The 19,371-nt window shown below is 41.6% G+C and overlaps 1 protein-coding gene across 3 annotated transcripts in view; it reads right to left on the reverse strand.

The window, feature by feature from the left end:
* Nucleotides 1-19,371, reverse strand: part of TTC7A (tetratricopeptide repeat domain 7A) — a 171,610-nt gene that overhangs the window by 39,320 nt on the left and 112,919 nt on the right. For all 3 annotated transcript variants that reach the window (XM_053972466.1, XM_053972465.1, XM_053972467.1), the window contains 3 exons: nucleotides 17,327-17,424; nucleotides 12,172-12,306; nucleotides 1,170-1,372 (listed from right to left, as the gene is read on the reverse strand). In XM_053972466.1, the coding sequence (XP_053828441.1) occupies nucleotides 1,170-1,372; nucleotides 12,172-12,306; nucleotides 17,327-17,424 (436 nt within the window). The remainder of the gene's footprint in view (nucleotides 1-1,169; nucleotides 1,373-12,171; nucleotides 12,307-17,326; nucleotides 17,425-19,371) is intronic.

The following is a 19,371-nucleotide window of genomic DNA, read 5'->3' on the forward strand; positions in this document are numbered from 1 at the left end:
CTGGTATCAGCAACTTCTCCTAAATTATGACAGAGCAAAGAACACCATTCCATCTAGCTAGGTTTTTACTGAGTGAATTTGTGAAGGCTATATCACAACAACAAAGTAACATTATTGCTCCATATAAGCCTGACGTGTATACAGCAGCCTTGTAACATTCTCCTGACATGTACCAAATAACATTTGCTATTTTTGTACTGAACATTAATTATTACCAAATATCTTGCCCTTTGCCTGTAGGTTCTACTATTTTTGCTAATTGTAACTTCACTTAACATTTGATCTCTTGTACACTGATACTCCTTCAATTTTGGAGTTGCCAGCAAACCTCATCAGGACCGAATTTATGCCAGGGGATACAAATATGCAAAAATAGCAAAGACACTAAACAGTCACATGGATATAGAATTCCTGTAAAAATTAAGTTAGTGAAGACAAACTTCTAAAATTACTGAGAGACCTGGTAAGGGCTACAGTTAACAAGACACACCATAGATGAAATATGCTTAACTGCTCTGATTTCACAAGAGAATTGGGCTTTGGTCTTCCACAAAGCCCCCTGTATAATTATTATTAAGCTTTAGGCCCACTGTCTGGAAAACAGTTTGTTTTGGGCTTGGTGCCACAGAAGAAGACTACTTGCTGGGTGGGAGTGTTACCAAAAAATCCCCACAAGTGTGGAGTCCCTGCCCCTACACAAGGCTGGAACTAAACTGCAGCTTATGACAGTAACAGATTCATTTTATTGTAAACTCATAGTTTATCCTGATTTTAGCAGACACAAGAAACCAGCCCAAGTTTTACAAACCCCGTATCTATCTACCTATAGTTATTTAGTTCTGATCTTTCAAACAACAGTGTACTGCTTGTTTAAAATCCATAACATTTAGTAGGAAAAGCAGCAAAGACAAAGCAGTGAAGTGACTTCCTAAAGTGTCAGCCTTTGTCAATTAAAGTATTTACTTTTGACAGAAGTCCTAATTAGTTTACAAAATTCAATCCAGTCTTAAAACAGAGGTTCAAACTACCCAATTTATTCCTGGAATGGTCACTTGCTCTCAGGATTGGGAAGACAATGGCATCCAGAGCAAGCATGAGCCCTCTCCCCTCTTATTACAGTTAATCAGGAGCATAAATACTATAATGGAGCTGAGCCCCTGCAAACTCACCAGGCTGTGCATAATTTCCACTCCAGCTGGATTCACTGTGAGCGCTTCATCATACAATTGCTTAGCCTCCTCCAAATTGCCTTTCATCTCTGCAAGCCTCCCACGCATGTACAGTACAGCATGAGATGTGGGGAAAAGACTAGCTGCCTCCTGGGTACAAAAGCCTGCTTCTTTGAGATGCTGCTGTTCCAGGAAGAGTTCAGCTGAAGGAAAAACAAAACACCAAGCCATAAAAATAAAGCAAAGAACACCCTGCCATTAGATGAAATGAAGCAGAGACCTTTCTTCATATTAATTATATATCATCTGACTTAAGCATATTAAAACATGAGGCCATGATCCTGCACAATGCTTAGTACAATGGTTAGTGCTTATTATCATTACTAGATTCACTGAATGTATCTTTTCCTAATGCTAAAGAATCTATACAGATGTTCATGGACACCTTTGGGTGGTGTCCTGACAAAGGCCTTAAGAATTCCTCCACTGGGAAGGTAAGTACTGCTGAACTGAGCCCTAATGAAGCAGGGTTACTTGGAGTCATCACAGGTATTTCCAAATAATCTGGGGGAGAAAAAAGAACAGAATAAGCCATCACAGTCTACTGACAACTTCAAAAATGTCAGAGTAATAGGACATGTCTGAGCTGGACACTGGATAACTTACGTAGGAGAGTACTTTGCCATTTAAAAAGATGATAAAAAGTGTTTTTCTTTTCTTATTTGGCAAGTTTATGAGACAACTGTCTCTTAATAGTTCAGAAACTTAAAATCAAAAGGCTCTTCTATTATAGACTTATTTATATTGTGTATTCACCCATTTACATCCTCATACATTACAGAAAAACAGAATACAGCTCTTGGAAGAGACTGCTCACTTACTTTATTGAACTATCAGTGACTATCTTAGTGGTTTGCTTAGAAAAAAATATGTAACAGGCATATTTATGTGTTTGAATGTCAACTTGTTAATAAAATAATGTCTCGTAAGAAATTCCATAACATCTCTCATGGTTGAACTTTAACATTTCTCAGGATTTGGACTAGATGATTGTGGTGTTGGGACTGGATAATTGCTGTAGGTCCCTTCCAACTGAAATATTCTAATTATTTCAAAGGGTCAAAAAGTGATACTCAGTTTTCACTGCCACCTGTAATTGAAAAGGGATACTGTTTTTAGATATATAAATATACACACATATGTAGATAAAATAATTCTCTTCATACAGCAGGCATTGCTCTTTGGTCTATAACCTGTGTTCTGCATGCTATCACTACAAAAACTCAGTGTCTCTATTTTATATTTTTCTAACTGATGTCATGCAGTAAGTATTGACAGTTCAAGAGTCCAATTCAAAATTATTAATTCAGGCTCCAGATTTAGAATAACAATTCTGAAATTAGACACAACCTTAAATGTCCTGACTTTTTAAGGCAGTGAATATTCTTAGGAAGTCTCTGTGAGGGGGGAAATTAGAGTGAAAATTCCTCTTGAATAGCTTTGAAACTCTCCAATTTTGAAACACTGGGAGACCCAGGTGACTGTGAGGACTTGGCATGGTGACGTGGAGCTTGCTTGAGGTGAGCAAGGAACCATCTCAAAGACAGTCCCCTGCCTGACCACGAGAAGGCTCCACTTTGGCCTATCTGACATGAGACTGGAATCATAAATGGCATTTCTACTGGCACACCAAAAATGATTCTGTGGTAAAGTGACAGCAAATCTGAGCACCTTTCCACTTCTGAGGTGACCCTCCTAGAAGAAGGGTGAGACACTGTCAAGAAAATGCTTGAATATTTCTCAGCCATCCCTAGGTTGTGGTACAAGATAAATGTCATTCTCCAAGGCTGTCAACATAAGCAAAATATTAGTTCCTTCAGAAGAGTTATACTCTTTCAGAATGACTCATACGCATTTCTTCCTGGTTAATCATAAAATCTCCGCATGCATCCCCTCCCTTGGCTCCAAGAGGCTGCAGCTATCTATAATAACAGAAGGCAAGGCCATGTACCTTGTCAAGCTGAATATGTGCACAGCCTTATGCAAAAATTGGTGGGAGGACAGTATTTTCCTTGCACTTCCAAGGAACAGAGCGTTTTCCTGCCAAGTGCTGCATAGCAGCTGACGCCATGCATGTGGCATTAATGAGCCTGGGGATGTGCAAAGTGACACTTCACAGCCTGAAGATGAACACTCCATCCCCAAAGTTTGCACAAACTTAGTAGCACAAAGGAAGGGGTGGAATCCTGGCACTGTTTGAAGTCAGCAGAACTTCTGGATACTGCCATACTAAAAGCTCTATCAGCAACTAAGAGCATCATGTGACTTGTTTAATTTCAGAACAGAACTGGCAGCAAGTGGGTTTAGATGTGAAATCATGCATGGCTGGTGTTTGAATGCATGCAAAATAGAGAGTACTTATTCTTTCTATGGTGCCTGTAAATCTTCTTCAGTAATAACAATTATTTAGAGGAAGTACAGCAACACAGAATCTAAATAAGAACTACAAATTGTATTTTATGGTATGGTAATGTAGCATATTAAAGTTCAGTCCGTTTCTTTGCAGGCTCAATAGTCAATAAAAATGATTTAATCGTGTGGGAGTCCTAATTTGCATAAAAAAGAATGAGAGGGGTGCCTTTTGGTTACGAAACGAAAGGAGTGCTAAATTTTTAGCTGCCCAGCTAAAAATAGACATTAAAGGACATCATTTAGGTCTGCATTAAAATGTGTTTTCTGTAAACTCATTTTTCACTTCTATTACACACTCATTTTATTTACAGATTAACAAGATATGCTTATGTAACATGGAATAAAAACACAGCTAGAGGCAGCAATCAAACTCAAAAAACAAGGACCTATTAAATTTACCATGGTAAAACCCTCAGTGGTACTGAAAGTACTCAAACACCTGCTTTCATGTTACCAGGGTTAGCAGCTTCCTGACCATTGGATTAATCAGCCTATCTCCTTATATAACCTAATTTTGCTGTAAATAACATCTAACCAAATTTGCAGCCTTGTGAGGAAGTTCTGTTACAGAGAATTGGCATCCAGTTCCACTTCAAAGCAGAGAATACCTTCTCATGCTGACACAGGTATCTAGTATCTGTAACCCTTATTCTGTGAAAGGGTCAGTGCTCCAGGGAAACCATTTATGAACCTCTCATTATTGTACCAGATTGTTCTTGGTACTGACCTTCTTCAGAGCTTTGAATCTAAAGCCAAGCTTCCTTGCTCTCTCTCACTTAACACCATCTCCATAAAAACTTCAATGAATTTACATTCTGTTTTGACCTAAAAGCTCTCTGAATGCTACTGAGCAGAGAGATGATGATCCTGTATGTACCACTCATCTATTACTCTCTCTGGAGTAATGATCAAAACTCTGAGTGTGAATGACATTAGGGAATATTTCAGCACTCTTACCTACAGGTAAGAGACAGTGCACTGCATGGATGGCCAAGACAGGTTGAATCGTTCACTCTCTCCTTTCATTCAGTTCTTGAAGCCTGTGCCTGCCCTGAGACCATGAACAGCTGTCCAGCTGACTTCAAGGTTCAGCCTAGCACAATTCATTCCTTTCTCAGATCCACTTTATGTTTCCCATCTGTGCTCTCTTGCAATACTGTCCAGCCTATTCTGTTTTCTTCCAAGCAGCTGTGTTCTTGTGGCTATGGCCTCTTCTGACTGGACTTGCAACTGGACTGATGCACCTGTTTTAATGCTGGGCCCAGTCCCTGAGAGCAGCACACCTCTGCACTGAGATTATTATTAACTTCTATTACAAGCTCCTAGTTCTTTCAGCTATTTCTCCTAGCATTTAAGCTCATCTACAGTGAAGATCCTTAATCAAGTGAAAATTGCCAGAAGCATATAATCTACTTGCTCTCCAAAGACCCCTAACAAATGCACAGACCAAATGCAATTCCCAGAACACTGACAATGCTGGCTGTCCTACAGTCAGGCCCTTTATTTTGTCCAAAATAAAATAATTTGCAGAGTTCTGTTAGAGAGTCCATCAGGGGTGTACCCACAGTGTAATCCAGTCATGCCTGTATCACACTGTTCTCTGAGAAACAGAGCTGTTCAACATCATCTTAAACACTGCCTCTATTCCCCATTTCAAAGCAGGGTCAAGAGTGATAGTGCTTGTCACAGCAGCAACAATTTTAATTCTAGCCTAAAGAAATCAAACAGATCTGAAATGTTTTTCTGCAATGTGAACAATGCAAGAGTTACAATTTCATTACTTATGAATCACATTTGGTGTTATCCAAGAGGCAGCACTTAACTCCCACGAAGTAGACTGCTCCACATCACTTGGTTGTGTGTGTCCGATGCATCTAAAGCACTCCACTCTCACCCAACCCAAAAATGTTACTGCATAGTGACATGGCCAGGGTAACAGCCAAATGCCCAGCAGGATGCTACAGTGTAGAGCAGCCTTTCACACTCAAGAAGGTGAGAGCATCTGTGAGGGTGTTGGAAGGTCATTTCTGTTCCACATCATCTGCCTTCAGGAGTTACTAATGCTTGTTACTGCAGGAGCCCTTAGCTAGCTGCAAAGACCCACTCTGAGACAGCCGTGCCATCAGCAGTGACTACTGAGCTATTACCATGACAAAGAGTTCCCTCACTGCCTTTCCTTGCTGGCAGGTGAGGTTTAGTCACTGTTCCATGCTGTGACACCACCCTGCATGCAGTAGCTTGACAATTCGGGGCAGATTAGACAGAAGATTCCTCCAGGCATATCCTGACTACAATAATTTCATTTGATGCAAACGTTTGATACAGAAATGAAGTACAGAAACTGCTGCTTGTTCCCATACACCTGAGCTCAGGCACTTGCTCTTTTGAACGTGGCAACAGATTTACGTCCTCTCTTTGCACGCAAACTGAATTCCAGGGACTGGCTTAAAATTCCCATGCTTCAGGTCTCACAGGGCCTGAAATGACCACCAAGCTTCTTTATTTACAAATGCAGCATTAGAGTGAAGGTTTTTGGAAGCAGCACAGAAGTGCCACAAGCTACCTTCTATACTAAATGGTGCAGTCAAAACGTGACTAACAGCCCAGTCAGTTATAAATTCCTATTTTCTGTTTCTGGTATGAACAAATGTCTTGCCTCCTTCTTCATGACTGTGTACATTTTATCATTTGTCCAAACTTACTGAGCAGCTAAGGAAATGCTAGTTTTTGGTACCCTCAGCCATTCTCCGGCAGTGCAACAGGTTTCCTCCCACATGTTGGCTAATTTGCTACAGGATGCCTAACAAAAGGCATTGGTAGCTGCTGCCTGTTTCCATCACAAGTGAGTGTTCAAGACACATGTGAATGTTTGCATGTCCCAAATTTTGAGAAAAGGTATGTGCTCTTTGACAATTGTCCATGCTGAAGAATTACCAGTCCACAAAGTTTCACATCCTGCTCTAGCAATGAGAAACATCCAGAAGCCTCAGGAATGGAGGAGGCAATCCCAAATGCTGCAAGATTCCTTTTGACTTTTTAAATTCCTCGTTGACAGCAAATAAAATAAACCAAACTGCAAAGTGTAGAACAAAACTTATTAATCCCTCTTGAGGATGTTCAGATGAAGAGAAATTGAGAATTTGGTGATCTTTAGTCTCTACCACAAGTCTAGAACAGAGCTTGCTAAACCAGGAGGCTCAGCAGAACTACTGCAGGCTTCTTAACTTCATTTCAAAGGGGACAAAACCAGCTCACTTTACCATTTCTATCACCAGCTGAAGTGCTCCTAATCCCTCCAAGTAAGTAAATACTGCAGGGGAGTCATCTTTGCAGTACACCTTTATTCTCCTCAGAAATGGAAGCGTAATAACGGACTTTCTCCTGTTCCCCCCCACCAGAATCCAGCTTTTCACAGTGCTTTGTGTCACTGTAAAGAGGTACAAAAATTAGCAGCATTTATGGAGCTCAAGAACTCAAGCAGTGAATGGGGAAGTTCTGAACTTGAAATTCTACAATTTGGAAGCACTTAAAAAAGAAAGAAAAACATTAGAATTGGCTCAACAACCAGTGCTGCATTGCAGGACAGTATCTGACCCAGCTATTCTGGCAATATCAATAAACATGTCTCCCACACCTGATTAACACCTTTAATATCAGAGCTAATAACTTGTGGGGGCTTAGGACTGCTAAAAGCTCAGAGAAGGAAAAACACTGAAGTGCCCATGTGCAGACTGTGCAAACACAAGCTGTGCTGGGTGAGCAGGGGGGCAGCAGGGGAGGGCCTGGCTACACCCTTGGCTGCTGCCAGGATCTGGCTCCATGGCTGCGGACCAGCACATTGGAGACTTCAGCCCACTGGCCCCAACCACACTTTCTTGTGGAACAAAGCCCATCTCCTCCAACACAGCTTTTTCCCAGGAACTGGCCCATATGGAATAAAATAAATAAATCACAAGTGTTTTGCAAAAGGGAAAAAAAAAGTTCCTGCTGTACATAACTCGGAGGAGCAGATGTTTTTCCATTAGCTCACTGTTCGCTGCTGCACTGGCTCTCTTTGCATTTCTTGTTTGTAGCATGTTCAGTATAAACTATTTTTCCTAGGTTAAACTTTAGCATAGACAGCAGGTAGCTCACTCCAGCCCCCCTGTGAGTACATGGAATAGTATCCATCATTTTTTTCTAAATCCTCCTTTAAATTAGCCTTAGGGTCTACCTGGTGAAGTTCACAGGCTGAGCTTAGCAGGCATTTAGCCAAACTTAGATCAAATTACCAGACCTACTTTGCTGTGAGTGGCCATATTTGGTAAAGTATTGGGTTAGTCAAGAAGCTAAATTGTAAGATATAAACTACTAGTAAAGACAAACAAAGTGGACCTTGTAGTTAGAAGTAAAGCTTAAAATAATACAGTAACAGGAGCTAGAATATTAGAACTCTTATTAAAATTGGCTTGTAGCATTCTAAAATGCTCTGTATAAATAGAGCATATGGTTATTATTGCCTGGAAATATAATCACACATACTTCAGATAAAAAAAAAAAAAATCATTCCAGTTACCCAAAGAGCCTAGAACTATTAACACTATTTCTTTCCACTAGTGACATGCTTTGCTTTCTGGGTCAAAAGTGACCTTATAAAGATGCCGAATGAAGGTAAATTTTGGTCATAAATTTGAACGATTTCAAGTATATTTTCTTTAGTCAAACAGCATGACTCTATTTTCTAAACAGAAAGGAGGAGTACTGGCATGACTGTTAAAAGTACTAGCACTAGTAATCTCTAGGATTCCCCTTGCAGCTCTTCCTGCAGGAAGAGGGAGGAGTTAACAAGCTTTACCAGTGCCACTGAAGTTCCTTGTCCCTTCTCAAACTTGAATTCAAGCTCTCAGCCATGAAAAGTAGAACAAAGAGGAGAAATGAGCATAAGGATTGCATAATGAACACCTCTCCTGGAGCTGCACCACCACAGCATGTGCACTGTAGCACTGTTCCTAAGTACTCCCTGAAATGAGCTGTTTCTCAGACATGGGGCCAAGAATAATGTTTAGGCTCATAAATGTTAAAGTGTTCTGAGATGACTCTTTTTAAGCAGCCATTATATTCAAGAGGACTAGGAGGGTTGTTGTTAAAAGGGACTAGACAAGCTGTGTTAACAATCTCTGCTGCAGAACACTTGGAAATAGAAAATGCCTGTTAGTATTCCAAGCATGCCTGCTGCAGGGGACATCTAGTCTTTGAGGACAGCACACTACCCTTCCAAAGCTGTGACTACCTGTGCAGAAAACAGGAAGATATGGAAGCCCACTAAGGCAATGTGCCGAGCTCTGTGCTGCAGGTGACTGTACTCCCAGGTGGTCCTCTAAGAGATGGCTGGACATGAGATTAACAGTGAGAATTCAGAGTTTTATTTTGATGCTTGAAAGAGAAAAGGACTTTTTCTAGAGACCACAGATCCATCAAGCAGTTCTTTGTTTACAGGAGGCTACAAAAAATTAGCTTGCCAGAGATCACTAGGCATTGCTGCAGGGAAAGACAAGGTACAGCATGTGTTACAGTGCAACACATTTTGATTTAGCAGCTGCACATCCAAAGATGGTGCTTTATTGTCTTCCCTACAAAATTATGCTGATTACAAACCCAGAAAAGTTACAGATAAAACCACTAAGTATATGATCTCTTATGGGTGAAATAAGTATCTATCACAGCACAAAAAGGATTAACTATTTGCACAGGGTTCACAGCCTTCCCTTCAGCCACTGTTAAAGGAACACACATATTCTCAGAGCCAAATTGTGAAACCCGTTAGAGAAGAAGGGGATCTCCAGCTTGAAGGGACTGATGACACTTCTGTACAAGGCAGGAACTCCTACTGCAGCTGGAGGATGATACACTAAGGATTCCCCTACGTAAGCATCACTAGATAGGTACCAGCCCCTAAGAGTCCCTTTTGCAAGTATATGTGCTGGCTTTGTGGCCTGGCCTGGCTGCTGGAGGGCTGTAAGAGCTGCCCCATATAGCTGTGGGATAGCTGGTTTTGTGTGCCTCTTCCCAATCTCACTGCAAAAAGTTCTAACTGGACCAGCTGGTTGGTCCCATTACCGTTCATGCTCTGGGATATGAGAAGGCATGGTACCTGCAATGGCTCTAATGGCATCCAGACATGACTGCAACCTGGCACTCTCAATCCCCACCTGTGCACAGAGACACAGCCAGCTGTGTCCTGTGAGTGTCTGAGAAGGACAGATGCTTTGTTATAAATTTACTGTAGTATGAGGTTAGGAAATTGTAATAACTTTATCTAAGGACTTATGAGTCATGCTAAAAAGGTCGAAGTGTTAATGACAACAAAAACAACAACACACGAGTCATTTCCCAAAGGCGGATTAACATTTTTTCCCTTTGGAGATAGGACACTGAGGTATGAAAAAGTTAGGCAACTTGCCTGGAGTCACAAGATGAGTCACTGATTGAAAAAGGAGAAGTCCAAGCTGAACCTGATGAAAATCTACAGCATACTGATGAAGCTGTTCCGTGAATATCAAGTGACTCCATAGGCAGACATCAGAATGTTACACTAATTGCCTGTTACCTCAACTTCCTCTAACCATGCATATCTGTTTAATTTGTTGACTATGAAATATCTCTGTTTTGGAAGTTACTTCTTACAAGTATTCTTGCTCCTTCTTTCAGATGGGAAAGATCCTAGTAGTGAAGGTCAGTGACACCCTTTGGATTATTCCATTCACTCATCTCAGTGTAAGGCCAACCCACTTCCAAGAAGTCCTCTAATTATTCAGGTACTGTGCCCTTCTCCACAGAGAGTAAAGACTACCCCAAAATACCTGCACCTCTCTTCATCCCTCAGGATACCAGAATCCAGCAGCTTCGACACTGCTGTGAGAAGAGAATGGCCAGTACCTCAGCAGGAGCTCATTAAGCTGCATCCATAACAATAACTGACTTCAGTAATGAAATTACAAAGCAGTCACAGTACATGTTTTCAAAATATCAATCCTGAATCAAGTCCAGCTAAAACTAAGCATGAAGCAAAACAAAGGCTTACAAAGTGATAAGAGAGAAAAGTTACAGCTTATACAAATAAATTCTATCTAAAAGAATTAATTAACACCTTTCAGAAAGGCACTTTATTCACACTGAAAAGCAATCATAGCAATTCACAGCAAGCACTAGGTCCTTATTGCTTTTGCCTTTTCAGACAGCAGCAAAAATGTAAACTGCCTAGAGCTAGCTGTAGGATGATGGACAACAGACACCTGACTTCTCATCATAATAAACTCCATTTATTTTGCTCCCCACCTGCCCTCTCTGCAGCCTTAAATCAGGAGTATAAACTGAATTAAGCACAATCTTGCTGGTGATTTTGAAGCCCACAGCACATCACTGAAATTTACATCCACACAAGTCATTAAGAAGAACACATGTGATTAACTTAAAGGATGATCCATTCTATAAGGTGACTTCTTTTGTTAATATTAATCAAATTGTAGCAAAAACAATGTCATATATTTTGCTCTAGAACTAAAGTCTAATTGGTAGGAAATTACCCACAAAAACAGCTATGAAAATCTTTGCTGAGAAGCAGGGTGAGACTGCCAGGTCTTATGTGAGAACTGTCAATTGCATAGATTAGTGAAATGAGAATTTGAAATGTTCCCCTGCACGAAGAATAGGAAACTATCAGCAGCTTTCCACGGGGTTCTGCTTTTCTTTCTGCATTGCAAATGGTGAGACATCTAATAAGCAATCATAGCACTCAAAGGTAATTCTAACTGTGGAACTGTGGGCCCAGTTATGGAAGAAAAACTGTGTCTCCTAAAACCAAAATTACAGGGTTGGAACTCTATCAGTTCTGAAATGCTGGAATGCAAACAGCAGAATGTGCTGGGCAACTCTGCTCCTCAGCAAATGTCCTACATAAAACCCCTCCATGGGTTTGGAGATTGCTTGTGGCTAGAGTCTCTCCTCACTGTCTTCCCCTTATGTGCTCTGTTGCAGCATCTTTGCATTAGTGTCTCAAACTGATACTCAACCTACAAGACCCTGGGAGGTTCAAACAGTCAAGGACTGAGTGGAGAACATGCTCTTTCTAATAATTTTCACTTAAACCTCAGCCAAGATTGGAATGCTTAAATCACATTTAAGACATGGTTTGCCCAGTCTTATTAGAGGGAAGCATTTAGTAAAAGGAGAATGGAAGTAATTGTCCTTATGTACTACCATTTGCTAATGAAGAACTACCTACCCTCTTTTTCAAAAAGCATATTATAGTGATGACTGAAGTTTTCTGTGTGTTTTGGAAAAACAGAAGCGAGCTGAAAAATCACACTACTACAGTATTTTTTGGGGTCAAAATTAAATAAGCAGTGTTTCAAAAACCATCTGGGATACACAGGCAGATTTTCTGCTGGAATAGAGTGATTTTCAACTCATGACTTCAACTACTCTGTTAATATTAATGTCATTTGATTCATCACTGGAGGGATAGAGGAACTCCAGGTAGCTCAGGACTTACCAGCTTGTAGCCAAATTTGTTCGAGAGTTGTCCACAGCTTCACAGGTCCCTGCTTCATTGTGCTGCTCTGCATAGTTATTTCAGACATGGCCTGTTCCAATCTTGATGCAGCAAGGGAAGAGGCTCGTTGTGATCCTATGAACCAAACAAACAATGATGTATTTTGTACTTACTTATATTATTTCTTTGATTTTTTAAGGCAGCAGGTCTGATCCTCCACTCACTGCATTGGTTTTATGTAATAAGAACTCTGCTGAATTTTGGCATGACAAACTGGAGAAGTATGTTTTCTGAAAGGTTAATTTACTGAAAAAAACCCACTAAATTATCCAAGGGCTGCAGCTCAAACAAGCAAATTAAGAGACAGACAGTAATTTTATAAAGGTCTGCTTAGCATTCATCAAGGAAGCAACCATATTTTGCTCACTTGGGAAGCAGAAGTCTAGCATCAAATATTTTCCACAAATACCCATTTTATAAGCACAGTCATCATACAGTTACAAAATGTGCCCCACTAAGGTAAAAAATTCATACAGCATTACAAGGTAGCTTAGCCCCATTCACATAGCACACAGATTTCAAGTGACATCAATATTGTTTTACTGATTTAGAGGCAGGGTGGTTTTTATTTAACCTTGGAGAGCAGAGAGTTCAGAGCTTTGACTATATTAACCTTTAGTATGCACTGTAACATTTATGCAAGAATAAAGTATTTGGCGCCCACACCTCTGGAACAAAACATCACATCAAAAGCTTATCTCAGGAAGGCTGCATGGGCAGAAACCACATTCTCCAGTACAGCAATAGGGATTATACTGGTGAGCCAAACTCTTAGAGGGGTATCAAGATGGTGGTAACAAGATAAGAAGTTACAAATTGAGATTTCAGAGTTGGCTTTGAGAAATAAGTATTTTAATATACATAGGTTTTAATGTGACTTTGTGGTTGATAAGCTCTTTCTCTGGAGAGCTGCTGTGACTGAAGCACTTGTGTTGATTAGCATTATTCTTGAATCTATCTTTACAGGCTGACCTCATAAACCACAAGATCCTAGAGTTAGAATCCCACTTTTACTCTTCCGCAGCCACGGGGCATATGCACTTAATGGTCTCTCTGAGAGGGACAGCATGCTTTTCCAGCTGGAGTGTGCTCGAGAGACATGGCTGCCAAACCACACCTCCTCACCAGCAGACCAACACATCACCCTGTGTTCCCCAGCCATGGTCTCCTGGCCATCTCTGCTCAGGATGCTGAGCAGGGACCCAGCCTCCTGGCAGGCACGAGGGGAGGCTTTACTCTGCTGTGCCAAGCACTGTGCTTTGCAAGGCAGGACATGGCTGCAGCTTCTGCTTAACTTGAGGTGAGCATGTCATGGCTTGGGAGAGAACACAAGTGCAACTCCAGGCTCAGAACTGCTATGGGAAATATTTGTCCTATTATCTCATCACTAACTAATGTCATTCATTTCAAGCAGGAGAACTTCAAAACAGCCCTGCAGCAGGCGCCTCCCACGGCTCCCTTGGAAAATGCAAATGTGTTCTTCCCAGATGCATTTCTTAAATTCCTACATATTTTCAAATACATTCCTGATCTAATGTTCCAAGAGATGACAGTGCAGTAATGTAGCAATTACAGCTTTAAGTGTATGGGTAAAAGCCATTCAGTTTTGCAGGAAGAATTTATTGCATTTACCAGTTTATTTAACTGATCCACCTTCAGCCTGTTTCACTGCACAAGATTCCTCCCCTGCTTGCCCACTCACACTCCTCTCCCTCATCCCTATCTCCAGTAGTGAGAATTTCACTGAAACTCCCAGAAATTCAAGCCAGACTAGAGCTGCTTGACACAGGGAAAACTAGCAAATCATTTGTCCCTAGCCATCTAAACCACAGACAGCTTCTCTGCAGTGCAGAGACAAGAAAATGGACATATGAACAACCAGTGATGTTATTAGCAGAGCTTTGAAGTAAGGGTAGACTTCTTGCCTTCTAGATTGGCAAACCTGGAAAAAATACATATACTTTGTGGATTTTGCAGTCGGCCTAACCATATTTTTATATTAGCATGTTTTGAAAGCAACTTTCAGTACCACATTTTTCTGCCAAGGCTGCCCTCTCCCAGAGAAGCTTTGTGGAGCTGTGTTTCTTGCAAGCATCCAAATGTAATGCTGGACTGTTTGCACTGGGTGGACAGATAGGCTGGTGTCTTATTCACATCCTCACAGAGCTCAGGGAAATCCTCTTTTCCTTGCAAATCAATCCAAGAAAACTAAATCACCTTTGTGCATTTTGGAGAGGCTCACACGCTGCCTAAGTAGGTCCAGTTAGTATCTACTAAAGCGTCCTTCCCTCACAAAGCAGACTTCACAGGAATATAACAGCATAGTTGCTCCCAAAGAAACCCAAGTTAGCTGCTCCTCATCTTGTCTTCATTAGCCCAGCAGTTGCCAAGAGGGGAATTTGAAACTGAAACTGATCCTGCCCAGTGCAGTGGGCATCTGCAATGCTGGACAAATGAGACCCAAGTTACTTAGCAATTTACATGGAGGCTCTTTTAATTTAACATCCCTTGGCATTCCAGTCCTTTGATGTTTACTTTCTTTTCCTTCTTTTCCAGCCTACAAGAGGAAGCAAAGTATTTTAGGCAGGGATCATGCCATCCCTGCTCAGCCTCAGACACAGATACACTCCTTGCTCTAGACACATACATGCCAGATGATCAGGCTCTCTCCAAACCAGTCCATATTCCACTTTTGTCACTACTGTTCTTGCCCATTTCTGCCGGGATGCTCACAGCAGTTCTCCTTAAAGCCTATCTGACCAAATAAACTCTGTAAGAGAAGATTTTTGCCAGCCTGACCCTTCTGGACTGAAAGGGGCTCAGCCACATCTCAGGCAAGCGATACGGTGCCCCTTGGGGTGGGCTGATGGCTACTGCAGCTACAAAAGAGTTTACCTCAAACACACTATCTCCTCTCCTGGGAGAGGAGATCAGCATGTGTCACACTGGCAGGACTCTGACATCAGGGTGGTGGAGGGAGATGGAGAAACTTCAAGCAACATTATGAAAAATCATCTGAATGTCTCATTATAAGCTATCTCCTCCTAAAGAAACGTGCTAAAAAAACCTCCCCACAAGACCTGTCTCACAGAACTTTAATGTCATGCCTCAAAATACATGCAAATGTTGGCATACGAAGATATCATATCAATTTGTTATTTTAGTGCAGTCTCTTTCTCTATTTAACAGCTCTACTAGACAGAATATAAACTTCACATTTTACAATAAATCCCTCCAAACATTTTGGAAATAACTCATGAAATAACAAACTTATTTTGTTGTGATGAGTTCTGCACATAAGCCATACAAAATCTATCTAAATAATTTTAATGCACTGTTCTAGGGTGTTTTAAGACCAAAAAGACCAAGTTTAATATTTTGCATTTATGTGAAAACTGCTATCAAAATAGAAATGTAGCTCATTAGATTTATTAGGCTTATAAGAAACACAGAACTCCCAAGCCTAAATCACTTCAGGCAAAAGCATTGTAAGATAAGACTAAATCAGAGACACAATGAAACAGCAAGGCAGCTGACTGATATCAATGAATTTAGTTAGGAACACTGCTTCAGTTAGGAGAAGATGAAGAAAATAAAGAGAAATTAATCTTTCTGGCAGCAAACCTAAAATTCTGTCACAGCAAATAATCTTATTGTGGTCTAGCTGAGGGAGAGGCCAGTGTCAAACCCAGCCACAGTAACTGCCACCCTTCAGTGATGAGCCCAGAGATGACAGAGCGCCTGCGCAGCACAGCGATGCTGCTGCATGCTCCCAGGGGATTGCACAACAGACAGCACTGCCTGCTCCATAGTGATGCAGAAATATCAGACCTCCTCCCTCCTTTCAAAGCAGGCAGCCACAGCCCCAGCTCTGGGGAAGCACAAGGCCACGAGAGGCTAGAGCTGTACCCTCCAATCTCACTCACTACTCTCTTCAAAGAGGCTCCTAACAGGGACAGCAGACCCTGCTGCTTCCCTTCTGCAGATGGAGAACAGCACAGCCAGAGCCTGCAGAGAAGGGAGCCACAGAGCCCTGCTGAAACCAGCCAGTGCCAGCCCCACACTAAGGTGGGTGGTGCAATTTCAGTATGAGCTCCATTCTTGCATCCATTGTGGGGGCAACCACGTTAGCATGGAAACCTGGATCCTCAAAGTGGAGGAGGAATATATTTCTTGGCTAAAAACAAACTGCATTCAGTGCAAATCACTTTAGGTGCATGAAAAGCTGATTCAAAGCTTGTACTTTACACTAATTTGCCCTTTCTGGCAGGCAGCACCATAGCATACAGCACAATTAAGACTCAGACGAACTCTAATTCCCTAGAGATCCACAAGATTTATGTATTAGGTTTTTTTTCTTGTCCATTTTCCGAGCTTGAGGTTCACTTTCTTTGCAAGTATTTCTTCTACATCCACAAGCATAGGCATTTGATTCCCTAAAAAACCCTCCAAATTAAAAGGCAAGTTTCTCACATCATCATCTGATTTTGAGCTAGGTTTTTAAAGAAGTACCAAGTATCACGAGACTTATGACAAAAATCACAAGTCAGCAGTGCTCTCTGAAAGCTTCCTTTCCCCTTTACTGCCAAGATCAGCTTCGGTGTCTCAGTTACTTCCATCTGACTGTATCTATTACTGTGAATATGTATTTACCATAAAATAAAGCATCACAAGGTTTATGCACAAATCCCAAAGCAAATCACCATCTAATAGGAATTGACACTCTCACTCAGCTTTCCAAAACCAACAATAGCAGCTGGCTTGATCAGGACATCTAAAAAGAATTAAATCAGGAGGCAGGCTGAGGGAGGGAAGGAATAAAAAAATAAAAAGGACAGAATTATATATCTCAGAGAGCTTTATGATAGAAGCAGAAACTCCTCTCTGTGTTAGGCATGGGGAAGCCAAGGTACAGGCACACCACAGTGACACATTCTACAGCGGAGCTGGCCATGGAGGCAGACCTGGACCTCCTGACCAGCAGCCCAGCAACACGGACATGCACAGGCCCACCACCCTCTCCAAAGAAAAGGAAACATTAATCTCTCACAAAAGCATGTGTTTGGACAGGAAAGCACAAATCCTGTTTCCTTACCAGAATCAGTGTCATGAGCATCTGGGAGAGTGAGATGCAGTCCATTATGCTTTTTGATTACTGGTGTTTCAGTCACACTACTTCCTTTCTCAGAGCCACTGTAAAGAAACAAAATTGTGTAACCTGGACATCTCTCAGTGGAGAAACGTTCCCCTCAAAGCAGGTCACAGTTTAGCTGCCATGGGAAGTGAAAAATCAAGGTTCCCAGGTGTGAGAAATCAGCTTATTGAATGTATTAAGACCCCACTCACTGCCAGTGGACAGGAAGCTCAGAGACTGCCCAGCAGGGGCTCCAGGGCACACACTGGTATTTACTTTATTTGGCTATAGGGAGTCTTTACAAACCACTGGACAAGAAACATTTTGGCAGCTAGAAGTGAGACCAGAGGATGCCCACTAGCAGACCCAGACCCAGCAAGAACCACCATCTCTTGGGCTTTTCTGCAGAATAATTTGTTCACGGATCTACTCTGCTAATCCTTTTGAAATAGACCAATTACCACCTTCCACCTGGGTGCTAATTTCTTCATGTTTTCATTTCAAAGAGCTTACTTTCTCCCCTTTCTCCTTTGTTCTCTTCAAAAAGAGGAGGAAGATAAAAACTACCAGATAGCACTGCTTTATGAAACAGGTCTGTTTATGAAACTCTGGTCTGTTCTTCTACTGGACTTCTGTCCTCGCAGGAGAGGCCTTACAAAGAGAAACTGACAAAAAAAAAAAAAATTATCATGTGCCTAACAAAAAATCACTTAACACACATCTCCTGTGCCTTCCTGTCACCACATAGTCTGCCATCCCCCAAGGATCAGTGGTGATGATATCTCCTCTCATCATCCATTAAGGGATGAAATACCAAAAGGAAAAGTGACTGCCCTGGCTACTTTTTCTGGCACACTTCCAAGCCTGCAGCTCAGCCTTTGGACAATATTCCTTCCAGGAAGCAAGCTGTCAGAGAGACATGATTGGTGTGGATGCCCCCATCTTTCAGTCTGATGAGCCCTTTGCTAGGGATTGCACAGAATTCCCTTGAATCTGCATTGATCTAGCAAAAGAATTAGCTTGCGACTGCTATTTGGTTTTAAACACAATTATTCTGTTATCACAGAAAACAACAGCAAAAGATAAAGCAAGTCTTGTCTTTCCCAGCTAACAACCTAAGGCTGAAAGCCACTTACTGTCATTTATCGTAACAGCAATCATATTTACAGTAGCTAAATAACCTTTTACTTGGGCTTTGGGATCAAACATAATGGTTTCTATTAACGCTCTCTGAATTCTTGGACACTGGACTGCACCAATCACTGTCCTTGAATGTGCCTCCCTTGTCTTCCATACTGGTTTCCACATTGATAATCCATTTGAGACTATCACATAGTGACAGATAGAAGGGAAAATTAAATTATCTCTCCTATGCCTCAGCCTTACCTAGACAGGACTGACCCAAATGCAAGTGCCCTGGCCAGAAGCTGCTCGTGGAACTCTATGGACAGCTCACTCTTACTCCTGTGTGTGCAGGAATAAGGCAGCTGCACTTCCATCTATTACTACCATGAGGTGAGTGCTACCTTAATGCAGCAGCTACCACCATGGAATCACTGTTCAGGCACATGCTGAAACACTGGCTCCTACACTGTACTCCTACTCTAAGGATAGGTGAAGAGATTGGAAAATCCCAGGCTGAAAACCCAGTGTAATGCATTATGCAAAAGAGCCACTCCCAATGGCTTTGTGATCCCAGAGGAGGGCTGAAAATTAACAACCCTGTAAAAGCTGCAGTACAAAGCCTTCAGCCAGGAAAACTTCTTGATGCACCACAGAAGGGGTAGTAGCCAGACGATCTGCTTTCTACATACAGCACTGGAAAGGTTGACAGTAGGACAGCAGGACATCTACTGCCTATGTTTTCAAAACGTAGTTGAGACAGTGGACAAACTGGTGACAAAAACGCTGAGTGGGACACTTGGTTGTGAGACTGCAGAGGCACCAGTTTGTCAGAGAGAAGACAGGGGACTTGAACAGGGCATATGAATAGCTGCTGGGAATAA

This window comes from Vidua macroura, chromosome 3 (genome assembly GCF_024509145.1).
Source record: "Vidua macroura isolate BioBank_ID:100142 chromosome 3, ASM2450914v1, whole genome shotgun sequence".
In the NCBI taxonomy this organism is placed as follows: domain Eukaryota; kingdom Metazoa; phylum Chordata; class Aves; order Passeriformes; family Viduidae; genus Vidua; species Vidua macroura.